The following is a 22,397-nucleotide window of genomic DNA, read 5'->3' as shown; positions in this document are numbered from 1 at the left end:
GCATCCCAGGAATGTGCATCTTGTACTGCTTAGCAGACCCCTGAGCATGAACTCATATTGGTCCGACATTCCAACAAAGGGTAATGTTTATATGCTCAAGTCTTATTGTCTGAAGTGGAGTCCCAAAGCACTTCAATCCAAATATACACTGGATTAGGTAAAAGAATAAAAAATTTATAAACTAGAGAAAAATGTTTTTGAAATGATTATAAGTGATAAAGGCATAAAAATCAGAAGTGGTTACACAAGGGATAAAACTGCAAACTAATTCCTAAACTTTACCAAGCTAAATAAGATTTGAAATCAAAAAGGTTCCTCTCCCCCAAAAAACTTTCCGCAGTCCATACTAACTGGAAAGATTACCAGTTAGGACCACTCCCCCCAGTCCTATGATGCTGCTATCATCTTTCAAGTGATCTCGCTGCCATGAGTAGAGATGGGGGAGGAGAGGTAATGAGGTGGTCACTGTTTCTCTTTTTTATACTCTTACCCTTTGTACTGGAAAAGTCTTTGCTGGGTCATGGGGTCAGCAGTTCCATTGCATATGTGATCTGCCAGCTGTCCTTCAGATGAATTGTAAATACTTTGTTTACAACATCGCTGCTGGGGAATCTCCAATTAAACAGGTAGTGACTATTGCCCTACTTAATTTCCAATATTGCGGAAATTGCAGATCCCGCAATATTAGGCTTCCACCGCAATTTTGATTTTGATAGTTTACTTTTCACAGTCCACAATTTTGCATACATTTTGGCATTTGCAACACACACTTTTCCCCCCACTAGTGCAGTAGAGTGCGGTGCACTAGTGCGGTGCTCAGGCTGTCAGCCCTGCACATTAATGACTATACTATGGTTGCAGCAAAATGTCTGGTTATCAAAAAAATTATCAGGCATAACATAATTCTTGAGTGTTTATATTGTTCCAGAAAACTTTTCTTAAACAAGTAAGTCTTCTCTGGCTTTTCCAAATTACCACAATTAATAAAGGTCCTTTATTACTTTTCTGCAATTTTCCATATGTTGTCCGCAATTCAGCTGCAATTATTTGACAATCATCCCATGATTCAAGAAGACCTTAATAATGACTCTTTAGCATTCTGCTGACCTGCAAGTGTGTCTTTGTCTCTGAAAAACTAGTTTGAGCCTTCTTTTCTAACTTTGTAACATGTTACTGTAAAATCATTGCTATACAGTAGTCTTATAACTTTACATGAAAAGTTGCCACACACATTTTACCAAGATAATAATGGTCAGCAGATTATGAGTTTTCACATGATACCACACAAGGCATACTTTGTACGGGATATATCAAAATCATATAAAAGTGGTGAACATGGAGCACAGAGAGTCACATGGGGCACAGTGTGGCACAAACCTGCCTAAATATCTCACCTGATCTTCCTCTGCATTCTTGCCATACCCTCTGCTCTGCCAATCTGATACCCCTTTTGCCTCTTTTTTTTCACAAGTGCTTCCACCCCTTCCTCCAACCTGCCCCATAGCTTGGCATACCTTTTTGAAATCCATTTGTCAAACCTCCATCCTTGATCCATTCAAATCATTACTTAGGACCCTATGATCTCCCAAAATCCCACCTATCCACTCCACCATTTTTGGACCAGTACATATTTGTGTGCCTAACTGGAGTAACAATATCCTCATATATTGGTAACATGAGTCTTTTCTGACCACCTCTTTTCCTGGTGTATGTTATAGTCTCATTTGTGTAACAGATCTACCACTTACACAGCAAGGACTTTGGAGTAAAAAAACTTGTCATTTATACCTTTTCTTTGAAGTACTCAGCAGGCTGTGGATGCTTTGAAATAATAACTAATAATAATTATAATATGTTCTTTTAAATACTTAGTTGGATTGTTACTAGAAACCTCAGCAGTAACTGAAAACCATAAATATATTTTTAAAGGTATAGGGAAAATATGCCAACCAGAAAAACAAACCAAGTTAATATGTAGAAAGAAAATCTTAGTCTGAGAAATAAATGTGTTCCAGGGAGTTAGTAGCTTTGAAATAATGTAAGACCCTACTTCTTCTGGGGAGAGGTTTAAAAGGAGTTTGACACCTTTTGGATGGTTGCATTCATTATTTCCAGGAGAAAGCCAGAAAATGAGTGTGTAGATCTGAGCCAATGGCACGGCTTGAAGCTCCAGAGTGAGGGATGATCTCAGCTACAGGAAGATAAATCCAGAATCACTTCATCAAATACTTGGTAGTCACTTAGATTTACAGCCTGAGGTGTTTGTTACTCAAACATCTGAGCAATGTGCGGAGAGAGACATAATATCTTGTCTCATTGTTTCCTTTTCCTCTCCTATTTGTTGTATCCATTCATTGTCTCTTGTCTTATACTTAGATTGTACACTCCTTGGGGCAGGGACTGTCTGTTTTTATGTGTTTGCATAGTGTGTGGCACAGTGGGATCCTGTTTCATGATTAGGGTCCCTTGGTACTACCACAATACAAATAACAAACAACAATAATAATCATAATAATGGGCTTCATTCAGCAGTGTATAATTTCTGTTTTAAGCTGGTGTAACTCCATTGATTTCAGCCTAACATGTGACACTCCATATAAACCAAAAGTAACACAGTGGTGAATCAAGTCTACTAGCCATAATGGCATATTATATCTCTCCTTGTTCAGACAACAGACAGATTACATGGGGTATTTGTACAGCGCCCAGCACAACAGGGTCTATAACAGTTGAGGCTTTTACAATAAAAACATTAAATACCACTACTACTATTAATAATAGTATCTCCTTAAAATGATTTCTTTCTTCTTGCCAGAACCTCACACTTTCTTCTGGGTGTGACCTTACTGATTGTAGTATTCCAGGGTAAACACAAAAATAAAATGATCGCCACTGATAAAGAAACAGGTATTTAATCCAGCTGAGCCTGGCTCTGGCTTCCTTTATAATTGTGATCTCCACTGAGTAAGAAATGCCTGCGTTTTCACTGCAGAATGAAGATGTGGAAGTCCTGAATTCCGAGTATGGAAAGAATGTGATTAAACTCCTTCGCATTAGAAGAGATGGCAAGAAACACTGCATTAAAGAAGTGGAAGTTTGTGTACATATTAGACTGGATTCTGTCAATGAATACTTGCATGGAGACAATTCTGCTGTTATCCCTACTGACACCATGAAGAACATTGTCTTAGCTTTGGCAAAATGCAAAGGGGTATTTTTAAATGATTCTATTTAATATTGTACTGACTGGTATTTATGATGCTGCCCCAGATTTATTTGGAAGTGATCATTGTTCTTCCTTTTCTATTGTCAACCTATTTCAAAAGATCCTCTCTCCTCTTGCATTGCCCTGTCCTATCCCCTTACAAAGCTCATCCAGGTCAAGAAGCTCATCTCTAGGCAAAAGTTGAAGAGAGTTTGGCTAATGTAAAACTCCTACTTTCTTTCATATGTTTTTCTTGCTTCCTGCTTTCCAGTTTGGCACTGAAGCTCTCTTCAAGATTTTGAACTGGATCTTTCCTTTTTCCAGTACTAATTCTTCATACACAGCATTGACTTTCTCAGCTGCTATTTGGTGCACAAGTGTGGATAATCTTTATTTTATATGCGGAAGACATTTTTAGGTTTGGTTGACAACCCCGCCCCCCATCATGAATCTTTTTTTTCCATTTGGACCCCTTGGATCTGATACCCCGAACTTTGAAAAAGTATGAATCCAATTCTGAATCTTAAACTTGGAATTTGGGCCTCCCTTCAGTTTTCTGGTGTAGTCTTTTGTCTGACAAAGGCAGCACTGTTCTCACACCTGTCTTCAGGTACCTTTTGTAGTAGGACAGCTGTGTACTCTTTCATAATAAATAATAAGAATAATAATACCTTGCTCTTATATAGTGTTTTCCATCAGCAGATCTCAAAAAGCTTTTCAAAGAAAATAAGTATCATTACCCCCAGTTCAGTGGCTTCAGGTGTTCTTTTAATCTGCTTATTCCATATAGCCTAATTATACCACACTATGGACCAAATTGTCAGTCTCATTATGAAATCCCTTCTTTAACCTTTAGTGTTCTGCAGTTTTTATTGTTCAATGAGACCACCTACCACGAATGTTCTGATATTACATTTTCTAAGGATCAGGTACCAGTGGTGGCTTCTCTCAATCCAGTTATTCTACCTGCCCTCTCCTTTGTGTGGATGATACTATATCTAAGGGAAAAGGGATCGCTGATTAATGTGAATCTTTAGCTCCTATTGCAGTTTACAGTGCATGCTGCCTAGGTGGGTAGAAAGACAGTCTTTATAAACCCAGAATTGAATGACATCCATATCATCCACAAAATCCATTTTCACTCAAAATATTTACAGTGATCCAGACAAACTGTGCATGTTGTGTTCTGTATGCCATATACATTAGATAATTGGTGCTCTCTAATGTGTTATTTGTTTTCTTAGATCCAAATAATAGAACAATTTGCCCTGGATATCTGCAATCACTTAATTTCATCATATTGCCATGTGGTATATGTCAAGGCCTATGTTCAAGAGGTACCATGGCGGCGTCTAGAAAAGGTATTTAAAAGTACTAGGGCTGTCAAGTGATTAAAAAAATTAATCACGATTAATGGAGTGATTAAAAAAATTAATCATGATTAATCGCACTGTTAAACAATAATAGAATACCATTTATTTAAATATTTTTGGATGTTTTCTACATTTTCAAATATATTAACTTCATTTACAACATAGAATACAGAGCGTACAGTGCTCACTTTATATTTATTTTGATTACAAGTATTTGCGCTGAAAAAAACCAAAATAGTATTTTTCAATTCACCTAATACAAGTACTGAAGTGCAATCTCTTTATAACGAAAGTTGAACTTACAAACATAGAATTATGTACAAAAAACAGCATTAAAAATAAAACAAAGTAAAATTTTAGAGCCTGCTAGTCCACTCAGTCTACTTCTTGTTCAGCCAATCGCTCAGACAAACAAGTTTGTTTACATTTGGAGGAGATAATGCTGCCTGCTTCTTGTTTACAATGTCACCTGAAAGTGAGAACAAGAGTTCTCATGGCACTGTTGTTCTTGGCTCACAAGATATTTATGTGTCAGATGCACTAAAGATTCACATGTCCCTTCATGCTTCAACCACCATTCCCGGGGACATGCATCCATGCTGATGACGGGTTCTGTTCGATAACAATCCAAAGCAGTGCAGACTGACGCATGTTCATTATCATCATCTGAGTCAGATGCCATCAGCAAAAGATTGATTTTCTTTTTTGGTTGTTCAGGTTCTGTAGTTTCCGCATCAGAGTGTTGCTCTTTTAAGACTTCTGAAACCATGCTCCTACCTCATCCCATTCAGATTTTGGAAGGACTTCAGATTCTTAAACCTTGGGTCAGGTGCTGTAGCTATCTTTAAAATCTCACATTGGTACCTTCTTTGCATTTTCGTCAAACATGCAGTGAAAGTGTTCTTAAAATGAACAACATGTGCTGGGTCATCATCCAAGACTGCTATAACATGAAATATATGGCAGAATGGGGAAAAACAGAACTGGGGACATGCAATTCTCCCTCAAGGAGTTCAGTCACAAATTTAATTAACACATTTTTTTTTAAATGAGCTTCATTAGAATAGAAGCATGTCCTCTGGAATGGTGGCCAAAGCATGAAGGGGCAAACGAATGTTTAGCATATCTGACAAGTAAATACCTTGCAATGCCAGCTACAAAAGTGCCACGCAAAGGTCTATTCTCACTTTCAGGTGACGTTGTAAACAAGAAATGGGCAGCATTATGTCCTGCAAATGTAAACAAACTTGTTTGTCTACTTGGCTGAACAAGTAGGAGGACTGAGTGGACTTGCAGGCTCTGAAGTTTTACATTGTTTTGTATTTGAGTGCAGTTATGTAACAAAAAAAATCTACTTGATAAGTTGCATTTTCATGACAAAGAGATTGCAGTACCGTACTTGTATGAGGTGAATTGAAAAATACTATTTCTTTTGTTTATCATTTTTACAGTGCAAATATTTGTAATAAAAAATAATGTACACTTTGATTTCAATTGCAACACAAAATACTATATCTATAAAAATGTAGAAAAACATCCAAAATATTTAATAAATTTCAATTGGTATTCTATTGTTTAAAAGTGCGATTAGTTGCTATTAATTTTTTTAATCATGATTCATTTTTTTGAGTTAATCACATGATTTAACTGCAATTACTCGACAGCCCTAAAAAAAATACTAATGTGTTTTTCTGGATGTTTGTCTCTCAGTTCATTTTTTTAAAGTTATATTACAACTCATTACAGTTTTACTTACGAGTGTATTTTAAATCTGTAGAATGGAATTCCCCATGTCCATTCCTTTATCTGTGTTCCTGAAGGAATTCGCTTTTGTGAAGCCGAACAGTGTCAGAATGGTGAGAAAATAATTGCTAATTTTCCTTCAGCATCATTACTCCTTCCTTAATGTCTCTATCGATTAAAGACAAACACAGGTTTAGAGATAGCTGCAGGAGTTAAAGGCTTAGAACATCAAAGATTATCCACAGTGCTAAAACAAAGAAAGGCGCACCCTCAAAGTTTTTAAGGTAGGTTTGATCCTTTGTCCTTGCTCACTGAATCATGGGTGAGCAGAATCCAGCCTTATATTTATAGAGTTCTCCTAAACACACAATAATTACAATTGTTCACAAAGCATTACTATTACATAAACTCATAGGACTGAACTGGCTTCTGAAAATGACCTGCTTCAACTAATACATCGTAGTACAGCCTATATTCTGAATATTAGTGTTACTCTAACAGTCACTCCCAAAGACGTAGTATTTTAGTCCAACTGACTAATTTACAGTAATACTGCAAAACCCTACGAATATGGCTTGGCTTTGCTTCTAAAAAGATTCAGTTTCTGCATTACAAATTAGGTCAGGCTTTTAGAGGACCTCAGCCTAACCTCTAAAATTGCACCCATATCTCTGTGCAAGCAATTTTTCATGTGTAAACACTAAAATCTGTGTGCACAAATTCTGAATTCCTTGCATCACCAAAACTCCCACTGAGTTCAGTCAGAGTTTTGGAGTGCTCAAGTAATGTAGGATTTAAAGCTGCACCTACATATGTAAACTAGCATGTTAGATATCTAGCTACCAATTTGAATCTACAAATTCCACCTCATTGCTGTGACTGCCAACAAGAATGCCACTTAGACCCAAATTTTGTTTTATGTAACATGAGGATGTAATGCCAGGAACTGGACTGAGATCACTACAGCGTTAAGCACAATGGGACTAGAGTTTCTAGGCACTGCTGAGATAGAAATAGTAACAATAGGGTACTTAATACTGAACAATCATCAGATAGTAACAACTTTTAATTGTTACTGACTGAGGCTGTATGCAAATTCATAATCTAGAGATGAAAGACTCTGTAGCTCATTATCAGTCTTATGACCCATCAAGTCCCCTTCCCGGTTCACAGGGTTGTTAGAATTGGAAGGCACCTCTATGGGTTAGCTAGCATATCTCCTTGTATCTTGGCACAACTCATTTCCTTTGTGAACAGCAAAGAGCTCTGAAAGGCTCATTCTGAGTGTTTTTTCCAGTATTTCAACCAGTAGAATGGGCAGCATCAGACACAAATTTCCAGTGAATTTTGGCCTCAGTTGTCTATAAGAAGAGATGTTTTATGATCCTGAGGACATTTAACCAATGCCACATTTTTGGCAGCATGAGCAATTCCCAATGGCTCCCAATCCTGCTGGAAAGGTATAACAAGTGGGGTTCCGCAGGGGTCTGTTTTGGGACCGGCTCTGTTCAATATCTTTATCAACGACTTAGATGTTGGCATAGAATGGAAAAAAAAAAGGAGACTGTTTAGGAAGCAGTATGCAGAAAAGATCTAGGGTCATAGTGGACACAGCTAAATATGAGTCAACAGTGCGAACTGTTGCAAAAAAGCAAACGTGATTCTGGGTGCATAACAGGTGTGTGTGAGCAGGACACGAGAAGTCATTCTTCCGCTCTACTCTGCGCTGTTAGGCCTCAACTGAGGATTGTTCCAGTTCTGGTCCGCATTTCAGAAAGATGTGGAGAAATTGAAGAGGTCCAGAGAAGAGCAACAAGAACGATTAAAGGTTTGAGACAATGACCTATGAGGAAGGCTGAAAGAATTGGTTTATTTAGTTTGAAAAGAGAATACTGAGAGGGAATGATAGCAGTTTTCAGGTACGAAAGGGGTCATCAGGAGGAGGGAGAACTTGTTCACCTAGCCTCTAATGATAGAACAAGAAGCACTGGCTTAAACTGCAGCAAGGGAGATTTAGGTTGGACATTAGGAAAAAGTCTACATGTCAGGGTAGTTAAACACTGAATAAATTGCTAGAGAGGTTGTGGAATTCATGTCTGAGATTATTTAAGAGTAGGTTAGATAAATGTCTATCAGGGATGGTATAGACAGTATTTGGTCCTGCCATGAGGGCAGGGGACTGGACTCGATGACCTCTCGAGGTCCCTTCCAGTCCTAGAGTCTATGAACCTATGAATTCTGACTTGGGTTTCCACATCCTCTCTTAACTTCTACAAGGAAATGAAAAAAGAAACCTAAATGAAATTAAAGAGTTTATATCATTTTCTGGAAAAGTTCTTGCTTTTAATACACTGATAGTATCGCATATTTTTCTATGCCTAAAGACTCATCACCAGACCTTGTACACCACATGCATAAAAACTATGAATGTTTGTGTGAGGGAGCAGTCTGTCCCTTAAGGATCGTGGCACCTACGGGGTCAGTCCATCCCTGTTACGTGACATTGCCTTTTAAGATTTTCAATGGTCCAATGTATATACAAGGACCTAGGAGACATTGATAGAGCAGAAGCAGTGCCAGGAATAAATGGTGCTTGGGAAGAAATGCCATTACGCTGTTTTTAAGGGCACAGGAGCCTTGCAGAGTGGGTGGGGCAAAGCTATCATTTCGCACAACCAATTGGGGATGAACTGGAAGAAGAGGACCAGCATAAATTCTGCCTCCTCCCTCACAGTAGGACTGATAGCAGATGGAGAAGGCTGACCTGCTGAACACACTGAACCTGAGGACTATTTGGGGAAAAAGAGGCCAGCTGATGGAAAACCTGGCTAAAATACAACCCAGCTCCAAGGACGAGAGTGGGAACTCCTGTTTAAGGAGAGACGGAGGGACTGGCTACCTAATGTGAGCCAGGGCCTGAGTGAGCTCTCTCCCTTGTCATCTACTGATGAGCTGGGGGAAAGTACCTCAGAAGCAGATGATATTTGCATAGACACACCTATTGGGCCTAGGTGATCAGCAGACATACTGGTTTTGCCAAACTGATCAATTCCAGCTGTTCTGGGTTAAAATGCACTGTCGTCTTGAGTGAGGGGGTAATTAAATGTTTTCCTAGTTGTACGACTAAAGGGCAGCAGAACTGAACCCAAAATGCCTCAGCTGAGAGGGCCACCCTTACTTGCACTTCATGCACAAGCAGGAGGTAGTGATGCCAAATCCATGCGAACATGAGCGGGTGATGGGATAACCGGTGGTGGTGCAGACTTTGTTTAAAGAGTCCTAGATACCATTTGATCCTTTTCCTCTGGTGTTTAAAGACAGAGCTGATCAGACTCAAATTAGAGACTGTGTTTCTGTTCAGTGATCACTAGAGTTGAAATCACTGATGAGCAGTTTTGGGGGCTGAGCCTTAGACCTGGTGTGGGGATGGTGTTGTGATGAAAGGTAACACAGAGGATGCAGCAGAAGTGAGGTTCCCCACTACCCATTGATACTGCTAAGCAGTGTAACCTCAGAACACTACATCACAGCTAGAGGAAGAGGTGACAGTGAGCAACAAGCAGAAGCAGAGACTGCGGTGGTGGCCATCAGCAGCAGCACTGGTGAGCAGTGACTGCAGCAGAGATGTTGCTTGACACCCACACCCTTTCTGGAGTGGGAGGTGAATCCTTTTGAATGCACCCCTGAATTTGGGGATGTCACTGATTTTGGACAACCAACCATGAGCAGGGTGCAGCAGAGGGAACGGGGAGTAGTGTGTTAAAGTTACTAAGTTCCCTGTTCCTTTTAATAAAAGTTTCCTTTTGCTATAGACAGACTTAGCACTTGCGAGTGGGAAAGTATTATCTCTTAGCAGAACCCAGGTATGGCGTTTAATTTTCCCAGATTTCTGGGTGAGGGCTCAAGACAGTTGTGTTTTGTAATGCTAACAGATATTGAATCTGGCCCTTGTTGCTGTTGCCGGGCAGAAGGGTTACATTTACAACCCAGCTCCAAGGAGGAGAGCTGAGGATTCCTGTTTTGAGAAAGTCACCATCTGAAGCACAACCCCAGGTCCTCAAAGGGGGGTAGGGGTGGAGGTTGGGTGGGAATTCTTGAACAAGAACAAGAGCTGACCAGGACTCTTATATGAACCGAGAGTGGCGTGACTTATGGTCACTAGTGAAATAAGTTCCCATCCATAGAAAGACTTCATAAATTAGATCCCATGAAGGGGGTACATGTTTTGAATCAACTCAAGTCTGGATAATTGACTGAGGGAAACTGAGGGGGTGCTGAATGCACTGCATCTGCAGGGCCTACAAAAGGTCATGCTGGAGGGAGCACCCTATCAGAGTTTGCAGACAAAAAGCATGTACCAGAACTCACCAAAATGACTTACCTTCAATTTTCAGTCTTGCTATCACGCAGCCCTTTAATAGTTTTCTCTGGATTTCCTGCATAGGTGAGGAGTAACACCAGAGATGGTTTTCAACTATTTCCTTTTTAATTTCTTGCATGATAATTGTCTCTATCTTTAATGATCCTCCTACACACCTATTAACTAGACTTCGAAATTTACCTCTGGAAACCCTTGCATTTCACCCTTTCACTCTGCTAGTAAAAAGAGCTCTGTGAGAATTAATATAATCATAAGCATATTTCATTATCAACATATCGAATGTTAACAAGCATAGAGCTATTATGAGTCAATAAAGGTCGTGGTTAATTTAATTGATTTAATATCTGGCAACTGAAAAGAAAACATAAAAGCTATATAAACTGATAGATAAAATACCTTATTTTATGCTTTCAATAAACATTGCATAGGTGCTCAGTCACCCACTGTAATGAGCTTAAGACAGTGGTCCTCAAACTTTTGAGGGTTCCACCCTGCTTACCTCATCAGTGTCCACTACCCCGAACCCTCTGGAGCCAGGGCTGGGAGGCAGGATCATGGACAGGGATATGGGGTCCGAGGCTGGGGCTGTGGAGGGGGCAGGAGCGGAGCTGCAGCTGGGCTGTGGTGGGATCCAGCATCTGGGCCCGTGGCTAGGTGCAGCTCACTCGTGGTCTTGGCCCAGTCCTGGCCTGGAACAGAGCTGCATCCAGCGGCCGAGGCTGGGGGCTGGCACAGGGCTGGGAGCGGAGCTGAACTGAGGCTGGGGACAGGGCCAGGAGCCAGGGATGCAGCTGAGGTAGGACCAGAGCAGAGGTAGAGGTGAGGAGGGACTGGGTGGTGATCCTTCCCCTCCCCGCCCCTTGTGGGAGCTGGTTTGGGCCCCGCAAGGTCCCCCCCAGTGTTCCTCTGTGCCCCCTACGGGGGCATGCCCCACAGTTTTGGGACCTCTGGCTTAAAACAAAAGATATATCAGATATCTATATCCCAGGTTATAGGGGAATTCCTTAAACTGAGGCAGTGATACTTGACAGTAAAATATATAAATTAGGAGTTTCATGGCTCATGCGCCTCCAGTGCATGACTACTTACACAGCACTGACTAAACTCCTCAAGTCCTGTCCCAGCACACAAGGCTCTGTATGAAACCTGGGAAGTATTATTGAGGGCAGTCTTTTCTTTAATTGCTCCAGTGTCCTGGTATGAAAAAGAGGGGAATCTACTGGAAATTAGAGATACAACTCCTTAGACAAGTTTAAGACAACAACAAAAAGAATGCAAAGAATAAAAATGAGAGATCTGTATCTGCAAAATAAAATATGATTATTATTTCAGATGAGGCAATCCATTTTAAATATCTCCTGTATCAAGCGGCCATTTTTTAAAAATTAAGAAATTCTATTACAGGCTATTCTTCAAATATTGTCTTATAAAGGCAAGAGCTAATACATGTAAGAGAGAGTGAATCAGAGCCTATTCTGGCTTGCACATTATCAGCAGAATTACTAAGATTCAGCTGCAAAATCCACGTTATTAAAGAACTCACAGTCAAAAACAACCCACCTTGCCTTTCAGATTCTACACAAAGCTGGCAGCTAGAAAATGCTATCTTTTTCAACTGACCAAACAGTTTGAAAATCACTGACACAGAATAAGTATGAAATTTTGTTATCAGAACTGGTCAGAAGATTTTTTTCCCCAATAAAAATGTTAAATGCTAATAAAAATATTTTTGTTTTCAGCGAAAAGTTTTCGACAAAAGCAACATTTTGAGTGGAAAGCAGATGCTTTTCATGAAAAATTTTGTTTTGACAAACCTAAATTTTCTGTCAAAAAACCAGTTTGATGGAAAAGTTTCAGCCATCCCTATTCATGATGCCATTTTTATACAATCACTTTTCAAAGCATAAGCACCTTGAAAGACTATATCTCCTGGCCAATCTCCTGAGTCAGCAGAAGGAAATTTATCCTTATCTGGTCTAGAAGAGTAGACTCCCTTTTGGACCTGCAGAGTCTCAGTTTTGGGGACATCTGGGTGTAGTCACAAGGCTGGTTTCACATGCCATACAGACGTGATATTGCTATGTATGTGGGGTATGTGCTTTTCCAATGCTTAAAAAAATGAAATACCTCTCAACTGTCACTAGTGATAACTCTCAAGTATCTTAATAGAAAGATTTGTGATACAGCAACCATTCACACACAGAACAGATTTAGGTTGTTACCTGGGACCAAACAAAAGACTCTTAGCTCAGAAAATTTTTTCTATTGCATAAGGAAACAAAAGTTAAATGTTCAGTTGTCAGTGTAATCCAAAGGATTAGACACATGAAATTTCCCAGTGGGATCATCCAAAAGAGCTTCTCAAATATAAAGTCAAGAAATCTTCTGGCTGGTATTCAGATGAAAGTTGTGATCCTCACATCTACAGTAATAAGTTTTAGATGTAGCAGTCAAATCTGAAAGTACCGACTGTCAACTTGAAGCTGCAGGTACAAAAACCAATGTCTGCAAGTTATCCAAATTGCAAGTGTTCACATTGGCTGCTTGCCTCCAAATGTAACACATGCAGAACTCACACTGAGACGGATGTGAAAGAGGGACTTTCAGAAGGGTTCCACTCTATATATAGTAGATTTCCAACAATACTCCCTGCTGTTACTTGGGAAAAAACTGACCTCATCATTCTCTTAGGCCACATCACTTATGCTCAATTCAGTTCCCACTGAAGTCAATGGAAATCCTTCCATTCTCTTCAATGAGAGCTGAAACAAGTCCTAGCTCTGTCTAAGGTTTTGTTTACACTACAAAATTAGGTCAACATAAGGCCCCTTGCATCAACCTATTTGTGCATGTGTCTGTACTAAAATGTGTCTCCCATTGACATAAGCACTCCATTATATTGACGCAGTAAAACCATCTCCTTGAGCAGCATCAACCACAGTCATGCAGTGGGAGTGTAGACACTATGTGACCTGGCTTGACCCTAACAATTCTCCAGCAGCTGTCTCACAACGCCTTATTCCCTGCGACACAGACCACTTTGGTCACAATTGTGAACTCCACTGCCTGTGGATCACAGAGACTGGAAGCTGCCCCCACTTCAAGTATTTTTGAAATGCCTTTTTCTTATTGCTCAGCTGACCATGTTGAGTCTAGACATTAGACATGCTCCTGCCTGGAGTAGACAGGAGACACTGGATCTCCTGGGTGTAGGGAGAAGAGGTTGTGCAAGCACAGCCACGGACCAGCCAGAGAAACATGGACCTCTGCCAGCAGATTGTGCAGGGGCGCAGGCTAAGAGGTATGATGGGGACGAGGAGCAGTGCTGCATGAAAGCAAAGTAACAGCACCTGGCATACCACAAGGACAGGGAGCGCAACAATTGATCTGGTGCTGAGCTGCTACTTTTACAATGAGATGTATGTCATACTTGGCGAAGACCCTACCTGCACACTGCAGACCACCATGGATACCTTGGAGGAGCCTGCGACAGAGACCCCAGCCATGAACAGTGAGCAGGTGGAGAAGAAGTGGGGAGATGCAGCAGGGGGGCTCCAGCCATGCCCCAAGCCAGGACCTGTTTGAGATTCTGCCACAGTCTAGTCAGTCCCATCAGCTAAGCACGGATGACTCAAGAAGGGGAAGGAACCTTGGGTAAGTGTGTTTATGCATTTTCTTTACAATGTTTAAGTTTAAAGATGGTACCCAGCCCATCCCCAAGCTAATAAGACACAAGTATCATCTTTTCATTGGTTAACTTGTAGACGAGGCAAAAGGCAGAACAAACAAAAGTAAGAGTTGTATATGCTTTCATTGGCAGAGGGGCAGGCAAAGCGGTATTTTTTTATGTACCTCCTGAGAAAGCTCTATGAAACTTTCATGGAAGTGCTCTACACTTCTCCCCTAAAGGCTTCTAGGAATGGCTGCCTTGTATTTCCCTCCTTTCCCACACCACTCCATGACGAGTTTGGCTGGCACCATTGCAGAATATAGACTAGCAGCATATGGGCTCAGGTGGCTTTGGGACATCAGTAGCAGCTGTGCTCTCTGTGCCTTTGTTACCCCCAGGAGTGAGATATCAGCTAAAATCATGACCACTTGAGAAAAATAGTGCCAATAATCAGTGCCGTTGCCCTATGCTCAGACCCATGGAATAGAAACAGAAAGTCTGTTTCATGAAACCAAAATACCTTTCCACCCACCCCTTCTTGCCTCTGGCAGGCCATATTCACCACCACTGGGGCTGGAGAATGGTGCTGTGCAGAGGCACTCTGAAGCCAAAGGGCCAGTAAGAATGTCTTATTAAAAATTTTTATTGGAATAAGGGAGGAAGTTTTGAAACTTATCTTTCCCTTTCCCTTGTGACTGTAAATCCATGGTACGTTTGTCTGTTTTTATCAGCAGTTGCTGCTGTTGCTACCTTGAGGGGCACGCCTTCCTCACTCACAGAATGCCAGATCCTGAGGAGGAGGAGGAGGAAGAAGAGGACTAGCAAGGACATGTTCAGCAAGTTCCAGCAAGCCAGTGCTGCACCAGACCCTGAACAAAGGGTCTGGAGGGCCACAACGGCAGATGGCATGAAGCAAGAGAGAGTGGACAGGAGACAGGCCCAGGAAAAGGAGAGGGAGATGCACCAGGATATAATGGGTCTTCTCAGGCAGCAAATACAAATGCTTTTGCAGACCTCTTGATGTACAGATCCAAAAATCCTGGACTCCGCACCCCTTGCAGTCCTGAGAGAACTTCATTCTAGCAGCTCCATGTACCATCCTACATTCCATGTGGCATAACAGCCACATCTTTATTCCTACCATTCTGCACAGGGTGCCAGCAAGGAAAACCACAGCTTCATGTACACTGATCTCTGAGAGCCACAGGCGGCATATCTGTAGGCACAACAGATTATATTTGTACACTGAAATGGACAAAAATGTTAGCCGCCTTTCCAATTTCAAAGTCCCATTCTGTTAATATATGTTTAAAGTTTCTATTGCAGAGCCTGCAGTTTTTTGCTCATGGTTTTTCTGTGCTGTTTTTGCCACTCAAATTTTCTATTTTTGGAGAATACAATTATCATTAATAGTACACAACAAACATTGCAGAATGCATTACAGTACTCAAAGCCACATAACTCAGAGGCTGAGGGAAATGGTCATAGCTGTAACTAGACAGCAAACACCAAACACGTCCTAACAGCAACCACAGCTCAAAGCACAGAGAACAGCTCAGCACAGAACACATGCATGGCTGACTGCTAAAGTGTGGTACTTCTGTGCCTCTGCAAATATAGGAGAATCAGGTGTCCTGTATTTGTGATGTTTATCAGAATAGTGCAGAGCTCTGTACGTTCCATGCTTCTGTCAGAGATGGTGGAAACCAAAAAGTGACATGCGGGATTGTGGGGTTTTAAAAATAAGGAGCAAAAATTATGGGATATGGCTGGGATTATGGGGTGAAGACACTTGCATGCTGGGAACTTGGCCCCTAGTTCTCAGTGATCCATGGACAAAAATTTCTCAGTACGCATTGTGCCAGACAATGGCACACTGCACTTTGCATTGACACAAGCAGTCCTGGTGAGTATGTGCAGTGCTGGTGCAAGCAGCCAAGTAGGCACGCACATGAGTGATATACTAAGTTTGACGTCTGTATACTGATGTACGTTGTGTGAAATAAAGTCTGTGGCATAGATATGGCTAAGGGGCTGATCAAAAAGGTGAGGTGTGGAATGCCTTTAACTCCCATTGATTTTAATAGGAATTGGATTGGGAGTGTCCACTCCTTAAGGAAAGGACCTACAGCACCTTTCAAGATCACACTCTAACTTTATAGAAGTTGGCTCTCAGCTCCGTATGTCTGTGTGCAGACAATAATATTGAACAATACTTAAGTATCACACAAATGTAAAAAAAAAACACCTCTGGGTGAATGCTGTATGGCAGTATGTCACCCCAGCACAGAGTTCCCATCTCCCTGCATGAATAGGAGCTGATCTTTCCCCTCTAATGTTTTTGGGTCACAGGTTGTCCACTTGTTATCTCTGGAATTAAAGAGCTGAAACTTAAGAAAACAACACAGTCTGGATTTCAAGGCTTCCACAGGGACAAATACACCACAATTCCTGACCGGACCGACAGGGTTTTAAGTGCAGAACTATTCTGCAAGTGGTCCTATGGAGTGTGTCAAGATATCGACTTTGACTGCGTATGGTACGTACTGAATTGAATTATGTCTGCTGGCAAATGTATTATCCTAGACTCCTTCAGAAACAAACCAACCAACCCTCCACATGCAGTAGGCACTGCACAGACTGTGCTCTAAAAGCAACCGCAATTTGCTTTTTGTTACCATTAAAACCGTCTTATTTAAATTCTCTAGGCCTGATTTTCAGTTGCTGAGCACCCACAGCTCCCACTGACTTCAGCTGAAGTTATGAGTGTTCAGTACTTCTGAAAATAAGGCTCTGAGTGGTAGATTGTCAGCTGGTGTAAACTGGTGTAGTTCCAATAAAGAGCTCTGTTGATTTACACCAGCTGATGATCTGGACTGAGTAGTTCATATTTGAACACAGCTCCCCTCTGCATAATAAACTAATAGCTTAAATAAAATGCTGATTTGCAATATTACAGGGTTGGGAGATTGGAGTGGGAGGGGGAATTAGTAAGGGGAGGGCTTAGTACAAACCCTGTGTTATATTGTTGTTAGAAAGAAACAGAGGAAATGAAAATAAAATTTTACAGATAAAAAACAAGCATAACAGCAATTAATAACATGTTTCACCAGTAATTTTAGAGCTTTACTTTCATACAATATTTTTAAGGGACACTGTTCATGAGTGTGTCCTTGAGGCATTTTCTGGGCCACCTGACTGTGGGGAATACTCACCCTGTCACCAGAAGACTATCAACAATATTCAGATGCTCATCCTGGCGAGAGTTCCACAGGTATCTTTTTCATCATTTAATATTTAGGACATAAAGCAAATACAGTCATGGGACCCACTGAGATGTTCAGGCTGAGCCTATTTGTCTAGATAACCTAAGTAAAACATGAAACTGCTTGAAAAGGCAGCTAGCTGTTTTGGAAAAATCAGAATGCAGAGAAAATGCAGAGCACTTCCTATGAGGATAATGGACGTGAAGGGCACTCAGCACTTCACAGGAGCAGACTCAGAAACAAAAGGGAAGAATGCTACAGAATAGTGTTCAAGTGTTTCTAAAATGGGCCCATTTTATCCTCTTTGCTCTACTTCCTTTTGTGACCTTTGTTTAAATACTTTAGCAGACTGTCATGCAGGAAAGTATGGTGACAAACTGACCGTTTCAGATTTTTATCATTTAGATACAGGAGATTGAAGTCACCTTGAACAACATTTATTATGATGTCATAGACCTGGAGAAATTTGGATTGACCAATGACAAGGAGGTGAGGGAACTTTTAAAATATTAAATGCATGGTGTCATTTAGAAAAACCCAGCCCACTAGAGATGTGATTCCTTTGCACTGCTCTGGTGGTGCAAATTGGCTACAAAAGCTAGTTAACAGGGTTCCTATGGATTCCCTCTTGTGATATAGGGCCAGCATGTTGAGGGTGTGGTGAAGGAAAGGGGATGTGGTCGGAGCCCGGCTGTGCTCCAGAAATCCCCAGTTGCTAGAACAGCCTCTTGCTGTTTTGTTGCAGCTGGGTATAATTTAGACCTGGGCACAACTCTGGGATGGGAGAGGGACAAGGGTGGAAGCAGTACAGCATTTGTCTCCCTCCCCCTCAGCTGCTAAGAGTGGTGCCCAGGTGTGGCTGAGGAGCTGGCCTGATGAACTTACACTAGTATAAACCTGGTATAAATGAGAGGAAAATGAGGGTATTTGATTTTACGATTGCTACTTTAGACAGATGAATTAGTCTTCCCTTATGCTCTGTTCTCCTTCCCCTGGATCTGGGTCCCCTGCCCTCACTACTCTTATCTTACCCCCTTTAAATAGCCAGTATAGGTCTGCTCCTGCTCCCATTTAACTTCATAGCAAAAATCTCATTGACTTCAGTAAGGGCAGGAATGGTACCTGGTGGCTTGATCTTTTGACGTGTTGAGTGCCCTCAGGTTCTATTGAATATTGATTTTAGTTCAATGATGCCGCTGAGGTTGATGGGTACTCCAGTTGGAGGACAGCTACTGATGTATATGTCATTTATGTTCAGGTTCTGATCCCAGTGGACATTCCCTATGCTTCTTATACATGCACCCTCGGTAGGAAGAAGTGCTTAAGAGAGCAAGCCTAAAATGCAAAAGATGAGCAGCAAGTCAATTAGCTGGATGTTTTGACAAGGGACCAACTGAACATATGGGATCTATTCGCCCATATAGGACACACTTACCATGTGGCTTTCTTTTCAGAATGTATCCATTCTATTCATTGACCTGACTTTTCCCTCTACAAATTACAGAGATTGGGATTTTGAAAAGAGCCTAAGGAATTCAGCTATCCAAATCCCAATGAATCTCAATAGGATTTGTGCACCTAATTCCCTTGGGTTCCTTTGGAAATCCCAGCCAGAAACATTAAAATCAGTTCATTAGAAGACAATTATTTTTAGGCTTATTATGAAAGTTCCAGTTAATTAGTTAATGTCTGTAATGTGCTTTGCACATTTATAACCCTGAATAGGTTTTATGCATTATTTATTAATATGCATGCATTAATTCATTCCTCCTATTAACACTAAAATTAATTTACTGACATGAGACAAAATTTTTAGGTGGAGTAAACTGGTACGACTTCAATGGACTACAATGATTTACACAGCTAAGAATCTGGCCCAATATATAAGTAATAATTCTCTAATTTACATATTGCCAATGTAAATTCAATTAGATCCTGATTTCTTCATGAAGCAAAGGAGGAAATAAAACCACATTCTACCTACTTATATATTATATCTTCCTTACAATATTAATAGTACAGATGTGGACTAATTTCTATTTAAGGGTTCTAGTTAGATGGCTACTGCATTATTGCTCATCAAACAACCAGCTATGGGGATTATACAGCTATATAACTGCTTCTTTGTTAATCACTGAAATGCTTAAAGGGTTAATGCTCTGTGGGGTTATTTAGGTCTTATTCTTTAATTTAACAATACTATCATGACTTTTGAGCAGGCAGAAGTCAACCCAAAAAGTAAGCTATGACTTTTTGGGGAGAAAAATGGGTAGGCAAATTCCACTTTATTTACAACTCCAGGACATACCTTTGAGCGCAGATATGAAATAGCAAAATCAGCACATCTTACACCTATGTGTTCCCAACCTGTCGCTAACACATCCACAATATAAAACCTGCTCAAATTCCATCAGCTTGAAACTACTGCCTTTAATTTCCAAGGGCAGGATTTTGAAAACTACTAAATGACATAGGACCTTAAATCCAATGTGACTTGTGCTCAAATCACTTAGGCAATTTTTAAAAATCTCACCCCAAAAGTCTTTGGGCATTAAACTCCTCACTCAATACATTTAGACTTATTTTGCCCTACTGGATCTGATCACATGCTTTGGGTAACACTAAAATTAGGGAACACAACCTGAATGGGCATTTAGGAAACTGAGGTTGCTTGCAACATAGAAGCATCTCTCCCTCTCTCTTCCACAAAAGGATTCATCTGCTTATCTTAAACACCACATAAAATTGGAAGGCAGCTATTTCTCATCAAAATGTGATGTCTTCTTAAAGACAATACGACAATTTGTATCATGGGATGGATTTGGTCCAGGTGTGCTTTTATTTGCCTGAGCTGGTAACTAGTTGACCCAACTAATTGGTCTGTAGTTCTAACTCTGTGTTGGACATTACTTCCTTCCTTGTGTGAAGTTTTTTGCATTACATTTAAGGGTCTCATCTCTTTTCTATTTCTGCTATCTTATTATTTAATGACTGCATGGTCTTGGAGATTATCTATGTATCTTTGAATGGAAAAATAAAAAGTGAAGTTTAAAAGAAAACTGCTTTTTGACTATTATATTGAATTAGGGAAGAGCCCATATGGATTTCATTAAAATGAATACATACCAGATAACATTACTAATATTAAATTCAGATCAGTCCCCCCAAAATGATCCACCCCTTCCATTTAAGCTAAAACAAGGATTCCCCTGACCATTGCATCACCCACCTCTTCCTAGGTTAAGCAGGTAGTTCATTGTGTGTGGACAGCCTGCTCATTGTGGTTTGACAAAACTTAATGGAAGCCATAAGACATAAAGAAGACAACAAAATCCCTATTCAGACCTCCCATTGGTTCTGAACACACATCATTGCTCGTGCCATGCAGTCTCTCTAGAGCTCTGTAGTCGTGCAGGCATTTCAGCCCAGCTTTGAAAAGATACTTAAACAGTGCTCTGCTTGCAACTGCAATGTCTAAGAGCTGGATTTTTAAAGGCATTTAAAGTTAGGCCCCTAAATATCTTTAAAAATCTGTCCCTAGGTGACTTAGATGGCTAAGTCCCATTTTCAAAAGTCACTTGGGAGCATAAGTCTCATTAAAAGTCAAACTGGGATTTAGCCATCTAAATCAGACTTTGCAACACTGAGCCAAGCAACATCTGAAAACTGTTACAAATCTGGCCTTTGTGTGTGACTTTTAGGCAGGCAATAGACTGATGAGTAGAAAAGTGCCAAACATTCAGCAAGAACTCAAGCGAGAAGAGGTGTTATATCTGAGGTCCTGACCAAACTCCAATCTGGATCATTACTTTCTATCTACACAGACTCCCATTAAGTTTTATCTTGCAGAATAATTCTTCCTCTCTGGTCCTAAAGGGTTGCGGAGGTTGATTGCACAGGTTTCACTCAGAGTTGGCTGTTGGCTGTATTTCTGTGGTGGGTGAAATGACTAGGATAAGTATGTGGCCTGATGCCAACCCTGGCTTGAAGTGGTTTCCATCATATAAAGTGGTTAGAGTTTAGTTCAATGGCTCTCAGTACCCCCACTGTACAATTGTTCCAGCGCCCCTGCAAGTTGGCTGGGGGTTGGACCTTGCATCTGTGGACCATCCTCCAACATAGTTCACTAGTGGCCTATGGATAGGGCCCTACCAAATTCACAGTCCATTTTGGTCAATTTCATAGTCATAGATTTTAAAAAAATGTAAATTTCATGATTTCAGCTATGTAAATCTGAAATTTTATGGTGCTGTTATTTTAAAAAAGTTATGGAGGAGTCATAAGGTTATTATACTGGGGGTTGCAGTACTGCTTCCCTTACTTCTGCGCTGCTGTTGGCAGCAGTGCTGCCTTCAGAGCTGTGCAGCTGGAGAGGGGCAGCTGCTGGCCAGGAGCCTAGCTCTGAAGGCAGATCTGCTGCCAACAGCAGCGCAGAAGTAAGGACGGCATAGTATGGCATTGCCACCCTGACTTCTGCACTGCTGCCTGCTGAGCTGGGCCCTCGGTCAACAACTGCCACTCTCTGGCCGTCCAGCTCTTAAGGCAGCGATGCAGAAGTAAGGATGGCATGGTATGGTATTCTCACCCTTAATTCTGCGCTGCTGCTGGCAGGTCGCAGCCTTCAGAGCTGGGCACCCAGCTAACAGCCATCACTCTCTGGTCACCCAGCTCTGAAGGCAGTGCAGAAGTAAGGGTGGCAATACTGTAACACCCCCCCCCCCGCAGCTCCCTGTTGGGTCAGGAACCCAATTTGAGAAAT

At 41.0% G+C, this 22,397-nt stretch overlaps 1 protein-coding gene across 1 annotated transcript in view; it reads left to right on the top strand.

Annotated features, from left to right (window-relative positions):
* Positions 1–20,697, top strand: part of LOC116835757 (uricase-like) — a 29,587-nt gene extending 8,890 nt beyond the window's left edge. The window contains exons 2-8 of the mRNA XM_032798871.2: positions 2,993–3,211; positions 4,450–4,566; positions 6,356–6,434; positions 16,725–16,911; positions 17,523–17,646; positions 18,044–18,127; positions 18,897–20,697. Coding sequence (XP_032654762.1) covers positions 2,993–3,211; positions 4,450–4,566; positions 6,356–6,434; positions 16,725–16,911; positions 17,523–17,646; positions 18,044–18,127; positions 18,897–18,977 — 891 coding nt within the window. The 3' untranslated portion in view covers positions 18,978–20,697. The remainder of the gene's footprint in view (positions 1–2,992; positions 3,212–4,449; positions 4,567–6,355; positions 6,435–16,724; positions 16,912–17,522; positions 17,647–18,043; positions 18,128–18,896) is intronic.
* Positions 20,698–22,397: the final 1,700 nt, after the last annotated feature.

The sequence above is a fragment of the Chelonoidis abingdonii genome, chromosome 7, assembly GCF_003597395.2.
Source record: "Chelonoidis abingdonii isolate Lonesome George chromosome 7, CheloAbing_2.0, whole genome shotgun sequence".
NCBI classification, from domain to species: domain Eukaryota; kingdom Metazoa; phylum Chordata; order Testudines; family Testudinidae; genus Chelonoidis; species Chelonoidis abingdonii.
This window is presented reverse-complemented; position numbering and strand designations above follow the sequence as displayed.